At 38.1% G+C, this 24,471-nt stretch overlaps 1 protein-coding gene across 8 annotated transcripts in view; it reads right to left on the reverse strand.

The window, feature by feature from the left end:
* Positions 1-631: 631 nt before the first annotated feature.
* Positions 632-24,471, reverse strand: part of Satb1 (SATB homeobox 1) — a 102,428-nt gene continuing 78,588 nt past the window's right edge. For 5 of the 8 annotated variants that reach the window (XM_048355938.1, XM_048355940.1, XM_048355939.1 and 2 more), the window contains exons 10-12: positions 5,633-5,836; positions 4,943-5,038; positions 632-3,315 (exon numbers count right to left, since the gene is read on the reverse strand). In XM_048355938.1, coding sequence (XP_048211895.1) covers positions 2,806-3,315; positions 4,943-5,038; positions 5,633-5,836 — 810 coding nt within the window. In that variant the 3' untranslated portion in view covers positions 632-2,805. The remainder of the gene's footprint in view (positions 3,316-4,942; positions 5,039-5,632; positions 5,837-24,471) is intronic. The other 3 variants (XM_048355941.1, XM_048355945.1, XM_048355942.1) reach the window with 3 other exon arrangements.

Genomic DNA, 24,471 nt, shown 5'->3' on the forward strand with positions numbered 1-24,471 from the left:
AACTTCATTCCTATTTGACATCTTATGTTCCATGCTGGGTTGGTGAAAAGGGTAAAGAGAGAGAGAGAGAGAGAGAGAGAGAGAGAGAGAGAGAGAGAGAGAGAGAGAGAGAGATCAATTCTGCTTGATATTGTCTCTAGTCTTTTAAACCTGAGGAAAAGAAAATAATTTAAGCTAATGGCCTATTTCTATTCTATTACTTAAAATCTGGCTTGTTTTCTTCACTCAAATTCCTTTGGCTCAAGTGATTACTTTTCTGAACTCAGCAAAACAGGGAAGTTTACAGTTGTTTTCTCACCTAGTAAATTGAATTAGAAACTAGTTTACAATAAATAGCAGCCTATACAGTAGCTCAGCTGTACTTCAAATGTAAATAAAATTGCTGGACACTGGTGGCTTGTGCCTGTAATCCTATTTAGGAAGCTGAAATCTGAGGATCTTAGTTCAAAGCCAGCCTGCGCAGGAAAGCTCATGAGACTCTAATCTGCAATTAGCTGGAAGTGAACCTGTGGCTCAAGTAGTAGAGCACCAGCCATGCATGAAAAAGCCATAGGACAGCACTCTAGCAGACCCCGAGTTCTAAGTGCCAGTTTAAAAAAAAGAAAAAAAGAAAACAAAGAACAAAAAGTAAAAAGTAAATCAAATCTGAAAGCTTTATTGGGTGTTTTCAATGATTCCATTTTAGCTGATGTAAAATCTAAACCCTAAAGTATCTCAGATGCTTCCCAACAAGCTCACTGAGGCCTGGTGAAATGGGTCAGTCGAGGAAGACTGGGTAACTGACTCCATGGGCCCAGATTCCCCCACCAACAGCTAAGGAACCTTAAAAAAAAAAAAAAAGGAAACAATAGATACATTTAAGAAAAAAAAACAACAAAGCCTACCCAAAACCCAAGCACTGGCTTCGATCCTTTTTGTGACTATTAGCACAGCTCAGTTTACATCCTGGCTAAATATATGAAGGTTTCCTAAGAATTTTGAAGATGGTGTTTAAATTCCAGGTGTGTTGTTCTTGTTTTTCTTATGTAGTTATGACATATGCAGTCAAATTAGTTCAGGATTATGAACTTTCTTCACTTATAACTTATAAAAAAATAAAAAACAATGCTCAGTAAGAAGGTTCTTACCCAGAAGGCCCGTTTTTTCCTGTACTTATTTTATGTTACTATTAATGGCCTTTAAAAATACACCTCAGCTTAAGGAAAAGTATTGCTTAATTGAAGGATTGTGTAGTAAGAGCAGGTGAATCCCTTCTAAGTGCAGGACTGCCAGAAAGGATACTTGTTAGTCTTCTGACTGTCCTATCTCTGTTCATTAAGCAAAATGTCAACTGAAAACAGATTATCGTCTTCATTGTGAAATTTCATGCCTACTTAGAAATCAGTGCGTTGTCTGTGATTTAAATTTACAGTATTTCAAGTGACTTTTAAAGTTGCTCTTTTTAAAAATCAACAAACTTATCATCAAGAAAGCATTAACATGGACCTAACTGAGCGGGCCATTGTGGAGTCTTTGTTCAAGTTACTTCACATAAGCAGACAAACCCTGCCATGTCATACCATACAAACAGTTTTAATTGTGTAGTTACAGTCAATAACCACTCCTAATCAGAACATTTCTGCATAAAGAAAATTGTGATACACTTATAAAAACAGCCAGCTGTAACAAAATAGCTGGTGTTTTCATAGCCATGAAACTCATTTAAAAAAAAAGAAATACACCTTTATACAGAAATTTTATACAGATGTAGCTTTAAAATTGATTGTAAACCAAAGGAAGACACATTGCAAACATCAATTATTTTCACATTAATTGCATAATTTTCTAAGGTGATCTATTAGTTTTATTTACCTAAGCTTATTTGCATGATAGTAAAAATTGCATACAACAGTAAGAGTGAAGCTTATAGTATGAATTGCTTGGATAACATAGAGCACTTCTTATAGGCAACTGTGTAAAGCACATTTTCTCTATTTAAAACTTTTAAGACACTTTGTTTTACTGCCCATCAAAATACTTTTATAAATAGAAAAGAATCAGAAATGGTAACAAGAGAAGCAATATTACATTTAACGGAAACTTCCAAAAAATTAATTACAACAAGATGCGGCAGGGTCTACAAATAAATAATGAGGACTAAATTGTGTTTCACATTTTCTTTTCCTTTTTTTGTTGTTTTTTTTTAAAAAATTCATGTAACAATGAGAATGAAAAAAAAATTACAGTGAACTTTTATTTCCAAAATAAAAACAAATTTGAATTACGGCAGTGCCATTATAGTACAAGGCATTTGTTGGCATATGTCATCTTTAAACTGCATTCACAGTCTATAGTTCTTTTGTAACATACAATAGAGTAACAAACTCTTTTTTTTTCTTTCTTTTTTTAAAATAAGGGGCGACTTTCCAAAGATCAGCGTGGAGTGTTACAGAAATAATTAAAGGAAAGGAAATCATAATCACAGAAATCATAATGCTTGTTTGAGGCTCCAGAATATAATAACTTAAAAAAAAAAACCCTCTCTGGTATCATGCTTACTGGGTATGCACCTAGGTGCATCCCTTGAACAAAAATTTTCAATATCAAACAGTCCGCAATGCTTCACCCAGCAGTTTGACAGCAAAGGCGTTTAAACATAGTGCAGTCTCTACTTTCTTTCCCAACTTTCCTGTTTGTGCAAGTTTCTGAAGATTGAAGGTCGGCCAAACAATGAACAACAAAGGTTTTCTGAGCGAACACAAGATGGACTTTTCACGTTGTTAGTAAACACCGGTGGCACTGTTGAATGAAAAGAATACTTTGCTCTCAGTCTTTCAAATCAGCACTGATGTCTGTGTTCCCTTCCACTGATAGCTCCTCTTCTAGTTTCACGGAAAACAGGGTGTTGGCATTTTTATCTTGGACACTCTCTTCCAAATCCTTGAGCAACTCCTCCTCTTTATATTCGGCCACATCTACCTCTAAGCCAGAATTGTCCTTCAGTTTGCCGTGGTGCTTGAGATAGTAGCGCTGGATCTGAAAGAACTTGATGATGGTGTACTTGGGGAGGTCAAGTTGGGCTGACAGAGTCTGGATGGCCTCTTCGTCCGGATACAGACCCACGTCTTGTATGAAACTCTGGAGGATTCCCAGGGCCTCCACTGAAATTTTGGTTCGTGGCCGGGTCTTCTGCCGGTTCTCCTCATCTGACTCGGCAGGTGAGGCCACTGTAGGCTGCCGTGGGGGGAGCCGGGGGCTAGCCTGCGGCTGTGACTGTGGTGGTAGAGGAGGAGGTGCTTGTTGCTGCTGCTGCTGCTGCTGCTGTTGCTGCTGCTGCTGCTGCTGCTGCAAAGAAACAAGCAGACAGTTAGAGCACTGCCTCCCCGCCACCACACAAAGCCTTCTAGAACAGAAAACAGGGGGCTACGAATCCCACAGACAAGGACAAAGATGTACAACCCAGCTAAGTAGCCCAGAGTATTAGGGGGGAAATGAAAACAAGTAACAAAATGAGATGAGCTAGGAAGACAGGAATTAGTGCAGCTCTGGGGGGCTACAGTGCACACTTATGAGAGAGAGGATCAGCAGAGGAAAAGAAAGCCCAGTGATAGGAAAATGGGAGCCATAAACTTCTCCAAAAGGATACACATCAAAGGTGAAGGGAGAAAAGCAAATTAGGACGTCAGCAATGAATGAAGACTGAGAAACAGGCGTTTCTAAGACATTCTAGAAAGGTGAGCTATGAAGCCACTGGGGGAAGAAAAGTGTGTAGCCCCTTTACACTGCCTGGCTAAATAAAAAATGGAGGGAGGGATAACAGAAAAGCACGCTCTCTCAGGCTGCCCTATCTTTTATGATCCGCAGGATGTTTAATTTTCTCAGTAAGTCTCAATTTCACACAGACACACAGACACAGACATAGACACAGACACACAGACACGCAGACACACAGACACACACACACACACACACACAATTCCCTGACAAACTGCACTAGGCGGATACTTTTTAAAATTCTAATCCAAACCATAAAGGTTCAATCCATTGTACACTGGCTAGTGAGTTGTTTTGTCTGCATAGTAATCTCAGATATCAATAGGATTTAAATTTAGTGTACACAGACACTTTGGTAATTAGCATCTGCATATGTGCTGTAATTTCCATTCAGAATCATACAGAACAAATGTATGACACATATCTATGTACACTAGATGCCCATAATTCTTATCAGCAAATCAAATCAACTCGAATGAGCAGCAAAATATTAGAACCTTTGTACTGTGACTGAGCATTTCCTCTTATCCCCCTAAGAAGCAATTTTATTAAAAAATAATTTACATTTTCAAAAAGTACTATTTTTTTATTACTTAACATATATCTTCCTCTTCTTTGTTTCAGCTAAAACAGTAAGTTTTTAGGGCTTTCATGCTTATTTTAGTGTTTGATATCCTAGGGGATTCTTGCTTTCAATTTGTTTGATCTTTAATACACGCTTAAGGATTTTGTTCTCCTGGTGGATGGATAACGCTATTATTTTAGCTACATATATATCTGTGTTTCTTCACAGCAATACCAAGAAATAATGCAGGGGATTCAACAAAGATAGAATTTTACAAGTTTGGAAGACGAGGACATTTTCCCTCAAAGGAGAAAGCTAAACGCCTCCCTTAGACTAAGGAAATGTTACATAGCTCAAGTTCAACTAGAACATACTTTCTAAGGTACTGAGGCACTAAGAAGATCCACAAACAACCCAATCCCAGAATTCTGAGACAAGGGGGAGACCAGAGCCAAGACATAACCAGATAAGCACCAGGCTGAAACTGCTGGCACAGTGGTCTCTGGCCAGAGCCATGTTTAGTCCGTCCTTCACACTGAAATTCCTGATCAAGGGAGCAGGTCTTTACACCACCCCCCTCTCTGGGTCCCTTCTTGCTGGCAGAGGTAACTGGTGCCCGCTCACCTGAGGAGCAGCACCGAGCCACGGTGCAGGGGTCGGCAGGCCTGGTAAGAAAACGCCTCTAGACTCTCCTTTCCCAAGGGTGCTGGGAGAGGGGCTCTACAGGAAAGACAAACAGACATGACTCACCGCTGACCTGCAGCTCAGGGGTAGGGAGGCTGCTGGAGGTGAAGGGTGGGCCAAGGAGCATAAAGCAAGAGTGAGAGTGTTTCCCTCCCCTCCTCACTCTGGACAGAAGCCAAGGTATAAAATTGTGATTCTGGCAAAACTTCCTCTACAGAATGAACAGCAGTAATTCCTATCCTCAGGGGCAGTATGGGATTAATTAAGAAATAGGTGGTGGTTTAAACTCTTGATTTTTTTTTTTTTTAACAAACACACAACAAAAATTCTAGGCTCTCACACACAAATCCCAATGCTTACAAAAACACACTTGCCAAATAAGAAGTGCAAAAGGGGATTCCTGCCACTCTGGGAGGAAGTGATTCGAGGTGAGGAACACAGCACACATGTTGGAAAAAAGCCTGTTCTGCTTTCCTTTTATTCCCCCCCAAGCAAGATGGCAGTGTATTGTTATCTCTTGCTAAAAAGCCTATGTTTAGACTGCTGGGAAGAAGAGAGACACTAGCTCCACCACTAAGTCTAAGGCTGTGTTTGCCTAGTACTGCTCTCAACTGGCCAAGGTAAACGAACCTGAATCTGTTCCGCGGGAACATGAATGATGTGTGGGGGCCTGTCACCATGGTGATGCACTGCATTGCTCTCCTGCTCATAAATGGCATCGCGCTCCGGTTGGGGGATACTGAGGAACCTTCGGATCATAGACAGGTTCTCCCACAGGGTTCTGTTTTCTGGAGATGGATCTTCCTTCCAGCGCAGTAGTTCACACAGCCAGCCCTTTAGAGACAGGAGATAATATTTCAGTTGGTGGGGGTAGGGTGGGGGCAGTCATTTCCCATTAGCTGATAAAAAGGAAAGAGCCTATGAATCAACTTTTTCATATACTCACAACACTCCAATCATTTTAACGTGTTTTTTTTTCTTTTAACCTATTAAGCAAGAATAGGTAAAGCTATGTAGAAGCAAGGCTCCATTTCTAATGAATTTTACATTTACATTTTAAAAAATAGACACTTTTCAGACTCCAAGGGCCAGGGCATTGACAACAGATTTTGCAGCATGTAAAACAGGAGAAAAGTAAAAATGAGTGCACTTCTACCCCTGTTCTTGTCTGATGGTGGCTACCAGGGACAACGAAGATACTTAAAACAGTGGTAGGGCAGATTTTAGGAACTAAAGTCTAATATTAAACTTTTTATATTGGAAAGAAAAGTAGTGTGTGTGTGTGTGTGTGTGTGTGTGTGTGAGAGAGAGAGAGAGAGACAGACAGACAGACAGACAGACAGATAGACAGACAGACAGAGACAGAAAGAGACAAGAGACAGAGGGAGAAAAGTATACCTGTGAGCTAGAATATGGTCCAGTTTAGGCATAGTGTCTAGAATGGGCATTCAAAGAATTCTTCAAGAAAGAACTTTCCAAAATGAGACTTTAGATTCATGTTTGGATTTTTTTACCCCTGCTATAGCATGCACATATGATTTATTACAGAACCATTTAAACAAGCTTTCTGGGTTGCAGGAGAAGGGATTATCTAGAGAATTACCAAATCAGAACTTCTCTAATGCCTCCTGAGGTCCAAGGTTTAACCCCAAGGATTATCTATGAAGAATAAGGTAGGTTAGGCACTGGTGACTCACATCTGTAATCCTAGCTACTCAGGAGGCTGAGATCTGAGGACCACATATCGGCAGGATAGTCTGTAAGATTCCTATCTCCAGTAAAACTACAAAAAAAAAAAAAAAAAAGAGCCAGAAATGGAGGTGTGGCTCAAGTGGTAGAGCTTTAAGTAAAAGATGCTCAGGGGAACCCTTCTCCATCGTTGGTGGGAGTGCAAATTAGGACAACCACTTTGGAGAACAGTATGGAGGTTTCTCAAAAAGCTCAATATAGACCTACCCTATGACCCAGCCATACCACTCCTAGGCATCTATCCTAAACAGCAAAACCCAAGATATCAAAAAGATATTTGTACCTCCATGTTTATCGCGGCACAATTCACAATAGCCAAAATATGGAAACAACCCAGATGCCCCTCCACAGACAAATGGACCCCCAAAAATATGGTACTTATACACAATGGAATACTACATAGCAATTAGGAATGGTGAAATATTGTTATTCGCAGGGAAATGGTCAGAACTCGAACAAATAATGTTGAGCGAGACAAGCCTAGAACACAGAAAACAAAGGGGCATGATCTCCCTGATATATGACTGTTAACAAAGGGAGACGGAGAGACAGTAGAGACCAAGTCTAGGAAACCAAAAACTGCTTGTCAAATAGTATTCCCCACAGGATTGGGGCAGCGACCCAACAGTATGTAACTAAAACCAAACAATTACTCAACATATAAAGGTCAAAAATTGACCTCTCAGGGGAATACAATAGCTCAAAAGCTAGGTATGTACGTTCATATAAGACTACTGTCGACATATGGTCTAATATCAACATTACATTTAAAGCCCTAGGCAAACTTTCTTGGGTGTGGCCACGTGGCTACTGTATATGTTCTTGATACATTGTATATTGTATATATGTCTACCTGACCTAGAGAAGAGGTAGAAAAACAGGATGTAAGATATCACAAGAAATGTATACACGGCCCTACTATGTAACTGTACCCTTTTTGCACAACACCTTGTCAAAAAATTTGTGTTCAATTAATAAATAAATTTAAAATAAAATAAAATAAAAATACAAAAAAAAAAAAAAAGCTCAGGGTTAGTGCCCAGGCCCTGAGTTCAAGCCTCAGAACCAAGAAAAAAGAAAAAACAAAAGCACTAGTAGCACTGGATGATGGTGGCTTACATCTGTAATCCTAGCTACTCAGGAAGCTGAGATCTGAGGATTGTGCTTGTTTTCTTTCTTTTTTCCAGTCCTGGTTCATGAACTCAGGGTCTAGACTCTGACCCTGAGCAATTTTTTCTTTTCTTTTCTGTTTTTTTGGTCAAGGCGAGCACTCTACTAGCTGTTGTGTTGCCCGCCAACAGCTCTCATTGGTCCTCTCCTCCACAGAATGTCTTGCTGGCTGGCTACCTGGACATGCCCAGAAGAAAGCTACACCTTCCCATTGGCCTCCCCAACCAGGTGAGGTCAGGGATTGGCTGGCCAGGCACTATGTAGTCCCAGCCCCAATCTCTGTGGCCAACTCATGCTTCTGCTTAATGTACTCTCTGGAGCCTGTCATCGTCCACCCTCATGCTTCCTTTCCCCTAAGGCAACATTCTTACTGGGTCCCTTCATCCTCCTTGTTTTCTCTCCCTCCTTTCAGGGCCTCATCCTCATGAACACTCAATTCTCTTTGCTACCTTCTGCTTCTAGGTCCAGGACTTCCTTGGAAATTTCAATTAGGTTAATTGGATGAGAGTAGACAGAGTATAGTTTCTTTTAATGTGATTTTTAGAGGTAGCCATGGAAAGTTTTGTGTTCTGTATTATTGGTGGATGAAGCCAGAGGATGGTCTGCTCTTTTCTTTTCTTCCCAAAATGAACCATTCAAGACAACATTTTTTCTGATTGCAATACACAGAGAAGGAAGTCAGGCTTGCTTACCCCAAATGGCCTGCATTAAAGATTTTAAATGAAAACACAGAGAATGACACATTAGCTCACTAAGGCTGCCTACTTACTAGCCAGTGGGGATTGCTACTAGTTATCTGGAGCAGTGGGGTCCCCTTATTGCTCTAATTGAATCCAGGACCTTATACATACTAGGCAAGTGCTGTACCACCGGAGCCATACCTCCAGCCTCTAAGAGATTTTCTACTTAACAGACTATTTACAGATACATACGTGGGGACAGTCATGTAATAATACATTCTTTTGATGCCACTGAATAAAAATGATTTGAGGACAGCAGTCAGTAAATGAAAGATTTACCTGAAAGAATAGCTACTAAATAAAAAATAAATATTATCATCACTGCGATGATGCCATTGGGCACATTTCTCTTCAAACCACAATGTTCTGTGTTCATTTCTAGAAAGCTGCAGTAGCATATCTTGTAGCTCTACTTATGTGGCTATATCAGTTAACTGCAAAGCTGAATGTGAGTATCTGCACCTGCATATTGGGCCTTTGGTTTATTTAGTTCTTATGGCTATTTGGGTTAAACCATAAAACCATAAAAATATTGTATATTTTTGTACATTTAGGATTTTTTGTTAGACTGTACTTCTAAATTTTTGTTGCTGTGTTGGTGTTAGATATGCATCTTATTGGATGTCTGATGATGAGCTGTGGCTCTGACTACTTTCCTTGTCCCGCAGGTCTGCTTACTTCAGCTATGACAACTGACAGGATGTCGTTGCTTAAATGGAGTAAATGGTACAATTTCATTTACCTCTAAAGAAAAGTAAAGAGGTTCATCAACAGAACTGAAGATACTTTCCTTTAACTTTACTACTAATCTACTATTGCATTAAGTGCTAAAACACTGAACTTCCATGATTATTTTTTTAGAATTAAATGCTTGTAACTAAAAATTGCTAAAAGTTAAATTAAGAACACTTCATGTAAGAAAAGCTTTTCTCCAAGGACTGAAACTCTCCAATGATTTTACACATCCTTTAGAAACTTTTTAAAGTAATGCAGAGATCAGTTAGCACTGGGATATATGTGAGGAAACATGTGGATCGCAGATGTTCTTGGAAAAGAAAATCATTAGTTCTTTTAAAATGGCTAATAATGATAGCTAATTCCTAAACAACCACACTCATGCTGGTTTAACAAATATTTCAGAAAGGGAGCTCTGACTCATTCAACAAATATTTTGCTTATATTGTCACTTCTGTGTCTCTATACTTACCAGACGGATCCTTATTTTTATTAATTGCCCATGACTAACATAACAATCCTAGTAGTTTGCTATTAACCTCTGCCCTTAAATAATACTTCTAATTCCTTATCTAAAAATAATTTGATGAATTATAAGTTGAAGAATGTCTGTGCTAGCCTTTCAAGAGGCACGATGATTTTTCAGAGATTGAAATCAGATGCTTCTTACAAAAATATTTAACGGTGCAGCTGGTGTAGACTGTTAATTCTACAAGGGTATTCCAAAAATCGGGGGGGGAGGGGGGTGGAGTGTAATGTGCTACCCTTGATGTGTGTATCTCTTAGGAAATAATGGAAAACAGACATTTTGACACATTCATTCTTTTGTCAGCATAGAAATAAACTGGCACGTTCCCAACTGGCACTGGCAAAAATAAGATTAATTTATTCTAGCACTATTTAAATACCTTGGAATATTTTGACTACTTCTAATCCTATTGATTGTGACTCTATTAGTGATAACAGTAATCTCCGACCTACGTTTTTGCAGAAAGTGATTGACTGAATGCTCAATGCTTTCTAATTCACCAACATCCCTAGGTCAATTTTCTACAGTGATACTGCCAGGGCAAATGAATCTGGGAAGGCCAGGAAGGGATGTGAATATTTGAAATATCTGACAAGCGAAAGATTGTAATTACCCCAAAGTACTATGATTTTTTAATGATAATTATATATAGATATATGTGGGAGACGAGAGACAAGAAAGGAAACACACTATTTTGTGTGAACATAATTACATTTTTAGGAAAGGTCTTCAGGTTTGGGGCCCTGTAAGACCACCCAAAGGAGGAGGAATAGGGAATTACTCTCATTTAGATCACAACTGTTTGAACGGTTGAAAAGATAGGTGCCTAATAGCCATAAGATAACAAGACTAATCAATCCCTTTTCAGAAAACTCAAATGGTACAAGGAACAACCTAAACTTTAAATGTAGTAAATTTGCCAAGCATCATTACACTGCATATAAAGAGGGCAAAATATAAACAGTAGCCACATGTAAATAAATCAGAAAAACTTTCAGGATGTTACTACTTTTCAAACTGACAAAGTTTAATTTGACACCTTCTGTTCTAAACCCTTTGTTTCTATTCAGAATCACGCCTTGAGCTGTTGCTATCAATCACAGCACTCCTCTATTACTTAAGAAAAAAAAAAAAAACTGGCATGGGCCCTGAATAAGCTGAAAATGCCATGCAGATGAATTCTGAGATAATATGTTCAAACCTGTTATATACAACACAAATCCTGTAAAGTTATGTATTGTAAACCTACATTTATTGAGAACTAAAAGTCTTAAATCCATCTGCCACGTAGGAAATACTGTTATGTACTTTATAGTAACCAAGAGCCATCTGCAAATGTCTTGCTACCGTAAGCAAGAAAATGGTGCAAAAGATGCTAAACCTAAGACTGAAATAAATAATGTTCTTCTGACTGGTTTTGGTTAGGGAATCTATCAAAGAAATGTAAGACAGGGAGGAGGGAAGCATAAAAAAAAGGAAAAGAGAAAATGCAGACTGACTGCCAAAACCAGTACTGCAAAAAAGCAAAACAAACTCACTGGCAACACAATGGCAATTTATTATGGTCCATGAAACACATGACTGTATGCTCATTTTAAAGGAAAAATTAGCAGTTCTAAACTCAATATTCTAATGATGTGCTTTACTGACAGAATCTTGTTGTACCACATTTAAATAAAAATCCTGGCACCTTCATCTCTCAGCTGCTAATTCCAAACCAAACTCATCTCTGAGATCCACTCTACTCTTTGCAGAATAGTTAATTCAAGTCAATTCACTCTTAGCATGATAAAGGATGGGAGAATTAGGAAAGTGGCATTCTTTTACAAATGTGTTTACTGTACCTCTAAAGCCACACACTGGGAAAGCCAGAATCTTAGGATCTTGGGCTGAAAGTGCACAGAAAAACTAATTTTTTCCTTTTGAGGGAGAACAGACTGGTATTCTCAGAGGGTTAAAAACGTGATTTAATGCAATATACATATATGTATTTATTACTATTATGCACATATACATTTTCAAACTAAGAGCTAAAAAAGTGAGAAAGAAAATGACAAATAATTTTTTTGCTGCCACTAAGAAAGAAAAATACATTTTAAAAAACAGAATGGTAATTTGGGTTCTAAAAAGCAAAACATTTTATAGTCGGTATTTATCCCCCTCACCCTCATCTTTTATGTGTTATTTGCAGGAGTATTTTGTTCCAATCTCTGGGGGCATATACTAAAATAATATATGATATTAAAAGAAATCAATCTAAATAGAAAAGTATTTGATACAAACATTTTAGTGGAAAGCATGAATTACATTTCTCTGCAAGTAGCAAGAACAAGGATTAAGTACATAATCCATTAAACAGTACTTCTAACAAAAAATTCACTATTGTAGACTAAACTACACCAGGCATTTTGAATGACTACATTTTCAACAACGACTAAACGATAAAGCCAGCAATTTATCATTCAGCAAATAATTTTCTACTTTTAAAAGAATCTGTAAGTGTTACTTATGCTAATGAAGGCAGTTTTTAATCTGCCCACAAACATCCTAACGGAGGGCAATTTTTTTTTAATTTTTTTTTTTTATTTACAAAGCTGTCGGCACTCAAGTGTAATTTCCTATCAATGTTCTAGAAGCTGGGGAAAAATGGGTTCTAATTGTCAGAGCTACCCCAATCCTTCACCTTTAGCATAAAGGCTTAAAGATATGACAAAGGATGCATAGTAACTAATGATGCTTTAAACCACCCCTTTCATATTCTAGAAGGCTCCACTCCCACATCCTCTATGTTTTCTATACACTGTGCCCCAAATGTAGCATTTGGCTCTGCCTTAATGCAGCCACAGCCAGACCTGAGGAAGTAACCATCTCTGCTAGGTGTGAGGCCTGCACACATCCCAAGCCAGTTTCCGCAGTGAGAAACAGCAGTAGCAAAGCCATACTGAAAGCATTTTAAATTATTTACTAGGTTAAAAGGGTGAAATGATACTTTAAATACATCAAATTTTATCATCGAGGCCATTTTTTGGTGGCAAAGTGGTATTGATCTTTCCAAATGCTTAAAATTAACTATATTCCAGAAGGTCATTATTTGATTAAAGGCATTAAAGTAGAGGCCATGAAGCGATACACTCTGTCTTCTTCCCCATTCAAATCATTGGATAATTTAATAAAAATGGTCCCATCATGTCCTGTAATAAAAACGCTTGTCTTAAGATATTGTTCTTTACCTAACATATTAACCTTTAAATGTTACGAAGTTCTTCAGAAGGAAAACCTTTGCTCAAGCCAATCATTCTATAACAAAATGAGAGGCCCCCACCATTAACATTAATAAAAATACATGCTCTCCTCTCTGGAATTAGTAAGAAGTGCATTAATCTTTCCTCCCAGCTTAATAATAGCTACTTTGTATAAAGTGAAGAGAATCTCAGCAGACACAGACAGGAACTTTCCCTGCTAAGTTAACAGTGGTCTTATTAAAGAAAACATGGAAAATAAATTTGAACAGAGATGTACCAGGCAAAGGCATTTTTCCCATTCTAAAAGTACCACATTGTATCCATTCTATCCAAGGATGGGTTTTAAAAATAAATATAGTTAAAAGCATCTATGTATGTGTGTGCATGAATACCTCCTTATATTGACTTTTAAGGGGTGGTTTCTGATACTTGTATTTGTTGAAAGGAACAAAAATAAATACATGAAAATATTTAAGTTATTAAGATTTTTAAATCTCTGAGCTTACTGTTTTTTAAACTTCCTCTAGACCCTCCAGTGTACTTAAGTCATTCAATATTCGTAGCCAAAAATCTGTAGGCTTCTATATTGGGGTAATAATAGGACATAAATTAGCCAGAAATTTCTCACTTGAGTGAATTTTGCCACTTTGTCATTAAGAAATTAACTCCTGCAGTGTTTCTGAAGGGTAATTATTAGCATAAGTATAATGTTTATACAACCTGAGGAAAAGTTTCCATTAAAATTTAGTGAATTTCAAAGGAATTTCTCTTTCACTTAAAATTTAATCAGATAAAAAATGACAATGATTTGTTTTCTGTGGTTTTCTTGTTCACCTCCTTTCTGCCTTCTCTAAGCTGATGACTTTAGAGCACACATAAATATGGTGGCTTTTCTTCTGCTACAAATTGTTTGGTTCCTAACATGATAAGCAAAAGATATCCTGGTCAGTGGAGATACAAATAGTTCTTACTTAAAAAGGTTGTCAGGCAAGGAAATCATATTTTAAAAAAGATGTTTTCACAAAGAAGAATTTCCAAAGAGAAAAGAGAGGAATAAAGGTAACAATATGAATTCTAGATAATCTATTAAAACAGCTAGCAAGAGTACAATCTCTTACTTGGTTTAAAATAGAGAATTCCAAAAGTATGGATTTAATTTTTAAAACATTAGTTACACTTGGAAAATGCCTCATCTGGAAGTTTTACTTTTACATATAATTCAAACCTGTCTCCAGGAGAATCTCCACAAAGCTCAAGCAAAACAAGAAAAAACTTCATGTTTATGGATGGTCACAGAACAACATGGCCTCTCAGTTCTATCTTACCCGTTTGTTCCCCTGAGCCACAAATGTCATTGGAAATCGCATGCATTTCAGCAATATGGTCTGGGTTCTGACTAACATCTATCCAATCTGCCTTCAAAGTGTTTTCACTTTCTCCTCACCCTTCATACATGGTCTCATTTAAACACACAGAAAATACTCCTAAGTTTCATTCATGTTTAAATTAAGTTTACTGCTTCTTTCACTAAGACCTGGCAGCTTCTTTTCATTCTGCCCACCTGACTTGTCTCACTTGGGAAACCCCTTCATTAGAGGTTAGAACCACTTGGGACCTTCCACAGCCTCCTGAAATAGGGAAAAGGCTCACACCCACAGCCTCTCAGTCACCTTCAGCCCAATCTGCTGGAGTATTTATTAGCTTCTGCCCAACATTGCCCCCATTCTATTCTCCAACATATTCTCATACAGGTTCTATTAGGAGGTCGGGTTCTCCTTTGTACTGATTCCCAAATACTTCAAGTCATGCTCAAGTGCTTCAGTAGATGACTATAGGGACTGTGGCCAGGCATTTAATATACATGAACCTAAACAAAATACCCTTCGGAGCCATTGAGCAGATTCCCCTTCCACAAAGTACAGATAATAATGCACTTGATCTGATAAGATGGTGGCAGGTACAAATGAATAGCATGATAGAATACATTCAGTCCAATGTTTCGTGCATGAGAAACAGTCTGAAACAGTTCTTATGAACTTCACTGGAAACACTTGCCTTAAGTAGTTCAGTTTAATCTTGAAAAAACAAAAAACCTGGCATTCAGCATTTAACGACTAGTGCAAAGCATCCTATGATAAAGGTCAGTATTGGGCAGACATCAGGAGAGATGAGATAGAGAGGAAGAAGTCATGTAGTGGGTGGTTAAGGAAGTCTTCACCATTATGGATAAATAGCAGTGGTGGCTTGGCTTTCAGGAATTGGCAATATTTGAAAAAGCAGAATAGGAAAGAAAGAGCAGGATGGATGAATTAGCAAAGTGCTAGAGACAATAAGTACATTGGTTGAACTGATTATGGCTCTCACCATCTCTGGCATACAACCAAAGTTACTGCAACCTCTTGTTTTCTCCGTGCTGCACGCCTAAAGTCTACTCAATGAGCTTATTTTTTACTTTGGCTATCTAATCTACTGTAACTTTGGGTTATAAGTTCTTTAGGCTTCAATTATCTCTTCTGTAAAATGGGGTCTAATATAACCACCTAGTATTCGTGATAGCATTTGTGAAAGAGGCTTGGTTGGCTCTTAACTGTGAGATAAATGTCATTTATCACTATTCTTAGTGTTGCCTTTATCAAACTTGCTTTACCTCATAGGGATATATAACAAGTTAAATGAAAATACTTTGGTTACTATATTCCAATCTGAAGCTAATCTTCCCAATCCAGGTTTATTTCCAACATAGTTGAACCTGGTTAATGGCTTTACTACCCATTTAGTACCTGGGCTGAAAATGTTAATGGAAGCATATAATAATATAACCTTTCTGAATTACAATGTGAAAATGTAGAATATAGAAATGTCCAGCAATCACTTCTAAAATACAAGTGCCTTCTTTTGCATCCAATAACCCTTTTTGAAAGTTTATCCTAGGGTAAGACCTAACTGCAATAATGTTTACACTTGCATTATTGGTGATTACAAAATGGAATATGACCTTGAGATACTGAAAAAGGAAATTAATGTTAAGTAATGGCTAGTGTAGGAATAAATATGACAGAAAAGTACGCATACATAACTAGATATACACACGTAAATGAGTACGTTTATATTTGTATAACACATCAATTAAGATATGAAATCATGATATCCTTAACTGATTAGGATTACAAGTATTTTTATGTTCTTCCTTTTGGTTGTATTTTCTGTTTTTTTAATAATGGCTATGTACTGCTTTTATAATAAAATATATATAGTAAAGGGCTTTAATTAAAAATCTATTTTTTTGTCTGTGTCCTCTATTAACCAATCATGAATTCTACCTCTTTGGAACATCTCTTGGATTCAGTCTACCTTTTCCAGCCGTCCTCTCTGGACTGGCTTTGTAGATCACCTCCATGACCTGATGCTTTCTTTGCTCTAGCCACTGCCAACTCAACTGCTGTCAAATTAGGTTTAACACACTTAAATGTTTAACATGAGAAGCCTGAGAGAAGAAAACTCCTCTGTCCTCTACCAAGGGCTGAGAAACACCCTGAAGGTCAGACTTCACTGAGTGAATATGAAAAAGTGGCAAAAGGTTCAGTAAATTAGAGGGTGTGTGTGTGTGTGTGTGTGTGTGTGTGTGTGTGTGTGTGTGTGTGTGTGTGTGTGTGTGTGTGTGTGTGTGTGTGTGTGTGTGTGTGTGTGTGTGTGTGTGTGTGTGTGTGTGTGTGTGTGTGTGTGTGTGTGTGTGTGTGTGTGTGTAGACTGAGAAAGATATCATTAAAATAAGGTAGGATCTGGTAAGAAACTGTCTCTAATTCTTGAAGGCTTATATATGGTAGCAAAGACTGGAGCTGTAATTTTGTAACAATGTCGCTGCATATTAAAGAAAGCAGGTTCAAACTGAACTTAGCTTACTCTGTTTTTTGTTAGTTTGTTTTTGTTTTCCATTCCTAGGGCTTGAACTCTGGGCCTGGGCACTGTCCCTGACATCCTTTTTTCTTAAGGCTAGTAGTGCTCTACCAGTTGAGTCATAAAGCCACTTTCAACTTTTTCTTTGATCAATTGGAGTCTCACAGACTTTCCTGTCCAGGCTGGCTTTGAACTGTGATCCTCAGGTCTCAGCTTCCTGAGTAGCTAGAATTACAACAGGAGTGAGTCAACAGTGCCTGTCTGCTCACTCAGTTTATGAGATGGGAAAACACCAATGAATTATTCTGCCAAAGTCAAATATATGTGATCCTTTAAACCTTATGTAACCCAAACAACACATGCACTTTTGAAGCCAATGTCATATACATGGCTCTCTAAAATCACCACTAAAAATTAACAACATTTATTTTCCTACTACATATTAGGATGGACATTAAGAAGAAAATGTAGCTGGATATGTGTATATGCCATGTACAAATTTTGCCATGTACAAATTTAGAAATGCAAAAAAATAAGAACCCATAACATGAATAATTTTGGGTGATTCCAGAACAGGGTGGTTTATCCACAAAAGTAATTTACTACTAGGGTTTTTTAAACAAATACTTCTGTACCACAATTTAAATTGATTTACAGAAAACTTTCTACACGGCAGATACCTCCTAAAATGAGCTCTGCTCCCATTATGCATATTTAGGGGCTGGGAATTAAAACTTTAAATCTTCCTTTTCTGATGCTGTAGGAGAGATAACAAAGAATTTTTTAAACCTGAAGAAGGCAACTTGGGATTGTAATAGTTATGAGAATCGTATCCTAAGAGGAACAATCAAGCAGGGTCATTAAGAGCTCCCAACTTGCCTATGATTTTGCTGATAAAATAACACCCACTTTGTGGCCAAAACCCTATCATTTGATCCATTATGCAAACCTGCTAATCAGAAGTTGGCTTACTTAATTTGAGAGACCGAAACCTTGTGATTCACAAGTAGGCATTAAAAACAGAAAGCATAAATATTTCTAGAGACATCACATGCATATGGGTGACAATGGAGGGTTATAATTTTACCAAGAAATGGAGACAAGAGGCTGATTCTGTATACAGTCTGTTACTCCTCACAACCACTTGTCATTGTAGAGGGTAGGGTTTGGAAAAAGAGAAGGGAGACAGCAAGCTCAGAGACACCATGGGTGAAAATGGCAGGAATGAAGTCTTACTCTGTCCCTTAAGCTCCCACTGCTATTCTATACTAGCTCCTTTAGGAATAAGCTGGCTTTCAATAGGGCATAATTATGAGCAGATGAATTTGCTTCCAAATCATTCCATCCTTCCATGAATTATTACTGAATGACAAGTACCCCACAAGCTAAGAGGAAATACAGGAACTGATAAGAGTTTTTTCCAACATTTCCTGCTTAGTGAGGTAAGAACTGCCTTTCAGATTGAAGTGTAGCTCCATTGGCAAAAAGTCTCTCATCAAGGGGTAAAGGCATTCTCTCACAAAGTCTGGTACTAACTGTGGGTAGTTGAATGCTGGACAAAAAGTTGTTGATAGGTTTTCTGTTTTTGTTTTACATGCTACTAAAATTATCATAACCCCCACTTAGATGCTTTGGAGTGAAGGGTACCTTAAAAATAAGCATAATGAAAGGCAATACACAAAAATACGTCTTCCAGGTAAATTCAATAATTCCCCAGCTAATGTATTAAAAAAAATACAATTGTCTATCTCTGCTGAATTTATCATATAGTTGGATATGGACCCTTCTGGCAGTGTGGTGAAAGCCAAGGGTTCTTCTGATTAATGCTTCATATGCCTAAATAAAATACGTAAGATTACAAAGAAATCAACTACTTTGAATAGATAATTGGTTTATATATAACTCAGACAGCAAGGTTGGGGGTGGATTGGAATACATCAATCTACCAGAAATTTGTACTAATAGATAGGCTTTTAAAAAAAAATTAACACACTAAATAAGAAGATCAAGAAACAGACCTAATAACCTCAATGATTTTTTTAGTAATCAACAAAAATGATATTATAAGATGTCAGCACTGAACTAATGTAATATAAAAATATTTGTAATTTTTATGGATGACAAGTTTATACATATTGCTTATATTGCCATGATTTGTTGCTCGTGATGATAATTGAATGAAATGCTATAAATAATAAAAAGGCTACAGAAAACCATGATTTTCTATCCAAGTCATGGTTTCCTAGGAGAAAATGTGACACAGTTAGAGAACCACTGAATGGAATGCCTCCCTCATTCATGTGCATTTTTGCATATATCTTCATATATACCATCACTCACAGTTCACTTTTCCTGAACTAACTTTAGAAGATCCACTAAAATATTTATTTATGGATTTAAAAAAGGTTTTGTTTTGTTTTACCATTACAAAACCCTGCCTGTTAAACGTGGGCTAGAGTGAAGCAGCTAATTATGTAATCTCAGTAGAGTTCTTCCTGTACTGGGTGCTAAGAAGCCCCAGCTTTCCAGCAGAGGCAGTAGAGACAGCTCCACAATAAGCCAGCTGTGTACAGGTAGGGTAGGTTGATAAGAAGATCCACATCCTTCCAATGTTTGCATCAGTCAGTATGGGGGTGAGGGAGCCTTTAACTGATTTATATATTTTAGTTTGGGATAAGATGGAAACTCTGGTATTCATAAAGCAATGGTTTACAGTGTAGGAAATGTTCACTGTCAATTTCCACTATACTGTTTTCCAGGTGCTGTGCAAACTCAGAGAATAGTTTACAAACTCTGAATGCATCAGCATTCTAACTTGATTAACTTCATTTCATCTGAGTAACTTTAAAGGTAAACAAGATTAGCAGAACATCCTTTGAGAAAAGTTTATGTGTCAGAAGAAGAATATTTAACAAGTTTCTCCAACGACACATGGGTTTCTCAAATGCAAAGGAGTAAAGATGGAAGTGCACATGTAGGATGGAGGCAAGGTAAGAAACAAGCATGCCATGCATGTTCACAGGTGGGGAGTAGAGTGTGAGTGTGTGTGTGTGTGTGTGTGTGTGTGTGTGTGTGAAATTGGGCATGTGACTAATCAAATGATAAACTGTGGTTAATACTGGTCCTAGCTCTGCTCATTTCTCAAAGAACAAATGTTCAGAAAGTATTTGTTTCTCAGACTGAAGTTTGGGAATTAAAAAGAATCAAAGAAATGGAGAATGAAAGCAGGGATAAAAGTAATTAGGAGAGATGGCAATGGAGGGAGAGAAGTAAACATCAGCTGGGCACTGGTGGCTCACACCTGTCATCCTAACTACCCAGGAACCTGAGATCTGAAAATCACAGTTCAAAGCCAGCCAGGGAAGGAAAGGCTGTGACACTCTTATCTCCAATGAACTACTCATAAAAAGCTGGAAGTGATGCTGTGTGGCTCAAGTGGTAGAGTGCTAGCCTTGAGCAAAAGGAGCTCAGAGACAGCACCCAGGCCAAGAAAGAGTTCAAGCTCCAAGACTGGCAAAAATAAATGAATACATAAATTTAGTTTTACCTAAACAGCAATTTATTTAGACACCAAGCACTTCATTAATTAATCAACCAATTAGCATCTATGACGAGTAGTATCATATTGGTAACAGGAGTAGGAATGGAAAAGATTTAAAGGAGACATTTGGGGATGGAAACTTCTCAGCAGCTATCCATGCTACAGGCACCAATGTATGAGCTTGTAAAAATGGGCTCTCCTATATGCTTCCAAATGAGCTGTCACAACCCACTTCCTTTTACTTGGTTTTTATTACCTATGTCTCCAATCTTCCAAATCTTAGATTTCTCATGGACCTAGGATTCTCACACTGCCCTTCCTGATATTCGTGTGTATGTGTGCGTGCGTGTGTGTGTGTGTGTGTGTGTGTGTGTGTGTGTGTTGGTACTGAGGTTTAAACTCTCAGGGCCTTGGTGCTATCCCTTAGCTTTTCACTCAAGGCAGACACTCTGCCACAACTCCATATCCTGCCTTTTCGTGATTAATTGGAGATAAGAGTCTCACAGACTTACCTGCCTGAGCTGGCTCCAAACTATGATTCTCAGATCTCATCTTCCTGAGTATTTAAGATTATAGGCATAAGCCACTACCACCCAATTTATTCCCTCTTTAATGTGCTACATTTCCCAGAAAATAGCATCAATTTTATAATTAAAAAAAAAAAGAAAAAAGGATGTATCTTCCAGCACTGGCTAAAATCCAAAACTGATATAATTAGGACTCTAGCAACTTTCAAAACATACTATGCTGGCATACAATGTTGGCTACCTACCATGTATTAAACCCAACTACATTCAGTTTATTTCATGCCCTATACTGTCTTGACTCTACCAAATCCATCTACAATAAAAAGGAGAGCTTCTACCCACTGCCCCACAAACAGGTCTCATATGAAAATGACATCAGGCTTGAGGTGATCTCACACTCTGTACCATGGAGTTCAGACACTGGTTCCAACAGCCAATCAGCTCAGTACATGCCACTCACAAATTACACTTCTTGACTTCATACCCTAAAATAGCATGCCTCTTCCCACCAAACTGAGCCTTCCATTATTCACCCCCCTTCCTCCTCTGTGACTCATCCCCAGGCTAAACCACCTGTTGGAAGTACTTTCAATCAAAATAGCATCTTCTTTCACACTTGGACACCTGTCTCAGTCACAAACACACAGAACCTAGTTCTGCAAGAGACATTAGACATCTTGTGATTTAATCTATTTTACTTTCTAGAGGAAGTTTAAAGCCTTACAAGTTAAGCAACTTGTCTGTAGCTAACAGCATCTTAACAGGGAATTAAGGGTCACCACTCTGCAAGTCTTATCTTTCTCCGAAAGATGAAGTTCATGCACAAGTTATCACATTAATCATCTGTGAGTTTCCAAATTAGTCGCCATTACCCTATTTCCTTCTGATGCAGATAAACCAGAGCCATGCCTTATAATTCCTTTCAGCTCAGAAAACAAATGTGAGCTACACTGTAAATGATATTGATGACTCCAACAAAGAGGGAAGTGAAGATGGTGGATATACAAGAAGACAGAAAGGAGAACAGAGGAAGGAAGCTGTTTCCTTCTTGCACATTTCTGGGTAGAACTAAAGAAGATTGGTGACACAACGGCTAAGTGTGGGGAAGGGTAAAGTAGGTAAGACACCTTGCTAGTGGATAATACTCAGAAACTATAGCCCCACTAGATAGGAACTTAGCAGGAGACATAAGAAAATTAAGATATTTTCAATGAAAAGCAGGATATAATGGCAGGCTGTCATGGTATTCACCTGTGATATAAACTATATGGGAGGCAGTGATGAGGACCACAGGCCAAGGCTGGCCAAGGTAAAAGAAAAAGAAGACCTTATCTGAAAAATAAACTAAATCAAAAAAGGATGGGCATACATGGCCCAAATGGCAGAGCATCTCCATAGTCTAGCAAGTGTGCAGGCCCAGATTTCAAAAACTAGTATCACCATCCCCCTCAGAGAAAGAGGGGAGTTGAGAGGGAGGGAGAGACGGAGGGAGAGGGAGGAAGGAAGGAAGAAAGGAAGGGAAGAAGGAAGGAAGGAGAGAGAAAGAAGAAAGAGAAGAGTGAATAAGGTAGGGTCCAAGTAATCTAAGCAAACTAAGAATTTAATGATGTACTCTTCCCTTTTCCTCAGAATACTGAAATTTCTCCAACTCAATGCATACCATAGATCATCACAATGATGACTACTCTCTTTTCCATCTCCAGTGTATCAATAGTTGTGCTGGTGACAAAGACATTCCAAAACACAAAAAAATTTCATGAAAAACCGATGTTTTTTCATATTGAAAATGAAAATTTTTCATTTGCAAAGAAGCAATTCCAACCTTCTTTTAATGGCTACCACTATCAGTGAGTGTGAAATATAATTCGCCATACATTCTTGATTATCCCTAACATATCTTAAAACAGCCATGCAAAAACTCCAGTGTTATGAAACAAAGAGGTTGTAAGTTTTCTACTTATTTCTTGAACTCATCCCAACACAAACTCTTCTTCAGGACCCTGATAGGAGCCTGTAGCAAAAATAAGAGTTATGTCACTGATAAGCAATGGACACCTCTATTTCTTTGTTAAGGACTCCACGGTCCTATCAGCAGTAAAGTGTTTCTAGGCATAGGTGATGTGGGGGTTCAATCAAATCTTCCAGGTCAGGTGCCAAGTGGCTCACACCTGAAATCCTAGGTATTAAGGAGATGGAGATCTGAGCATTGCAGTTCAATGCCAGACTGAGCAGAAAAATCAGAGACTCATCTCCAGTAACTACCAAAAAGCCAGAAGAAGTGTGGCTCAAGTAGTAGAGTACAAGCAAAACAAGCCTCTAAATCTCTGAGTTCAAGCCCCAGAAGTGATATATGCATGTGCACAGGCACACGTGTGCACACACCTACACACACCTTCCACATTAACGGTGTGTTGCAAAATGATGACAAAAGTAGAGTAAGACTGAAAAAAAAGAGACCTAATGAACCAAATGAATATGTGAAAGTAGATTAAAACTATGCCAAAAGAATAAAAGAAAATAAAAAATACCAAGTCTAAATTAACTATATGAATACTTTAGCTTAGAGAGAGTTCTGACTAATATTATTCTCTAGTTACACAAAAGAATTTCCATTCAAAAGAGAAGTTTATGGGCTGGGGATATGGCCTAGTGGCAAGAGTGCCTGCCTCATATACATGAGGCCCTGGGTTCGATTCCCCAGCACCACATATACAGAAAATGGCCAGAAGTGGTGCTGTGGCTCAAGTGGCAGAGTGCTAGCCTTGAGCAAAAAGAAGCCAGGGACAGTGCTCAGGCCCTGAGTTCATGGCCCAGGACTGGCCAAAAAAAAAAAAAAAAAAAAAAGGAGAGAAGTTTATGAAGACAACTTTAAAATAAAAGTGTTAAAGTATTCTTAAAGAAAAAATTTTCAAGAGTAAAGCAAACATATTCAAGTAAAAGGAAAGTCTGAATAAGAAAAATGTTAGGATTCCAGAGTTGAGATAGCTTGGAGAGAACACAAAACAGAAAAATAGCTGGTTTATGAGGGAAGAAAGCTCAGGCAAAAAATTAAAGATTACACTTGATCTTAGCCCAAAAGGCTGAGAAATGTTGAAAACTTCGAGATTAAAGAAAAGAATTATAAGAAATTCCTAAGCAAGGGAGGAAATGAAGAGAATAGGAAAGCCCCACCCCCACTTCAGCAAGGACTCTTACCACCCAAACAGAGAGAACCACAGGCTGAAGAAGCATCTAAGCAAGGTTTGTGACTGGAGTAGTAAAATAAACACAGTGGATAGGAGGAGAGCATTTTATTGGGCATTGAAAGGCATTTAACTAGGCTATGTCTGTGTATTAAATGTT

Source organism: Perognathus longimembris, chromosome 10, assembly GCF_023159225.1.
Source record: "Perognathus longimembris pacificus isolate PPM17 chromosome 10, ASM2315922v1, whole genome shotgun sequence".
Classification (NCBI taxonomy): Eukaryota; Metazoa; Chordata; class Mammalia; order Rodentia; family Heteromyidae; genus Perognathus; species Perognathus longimembris.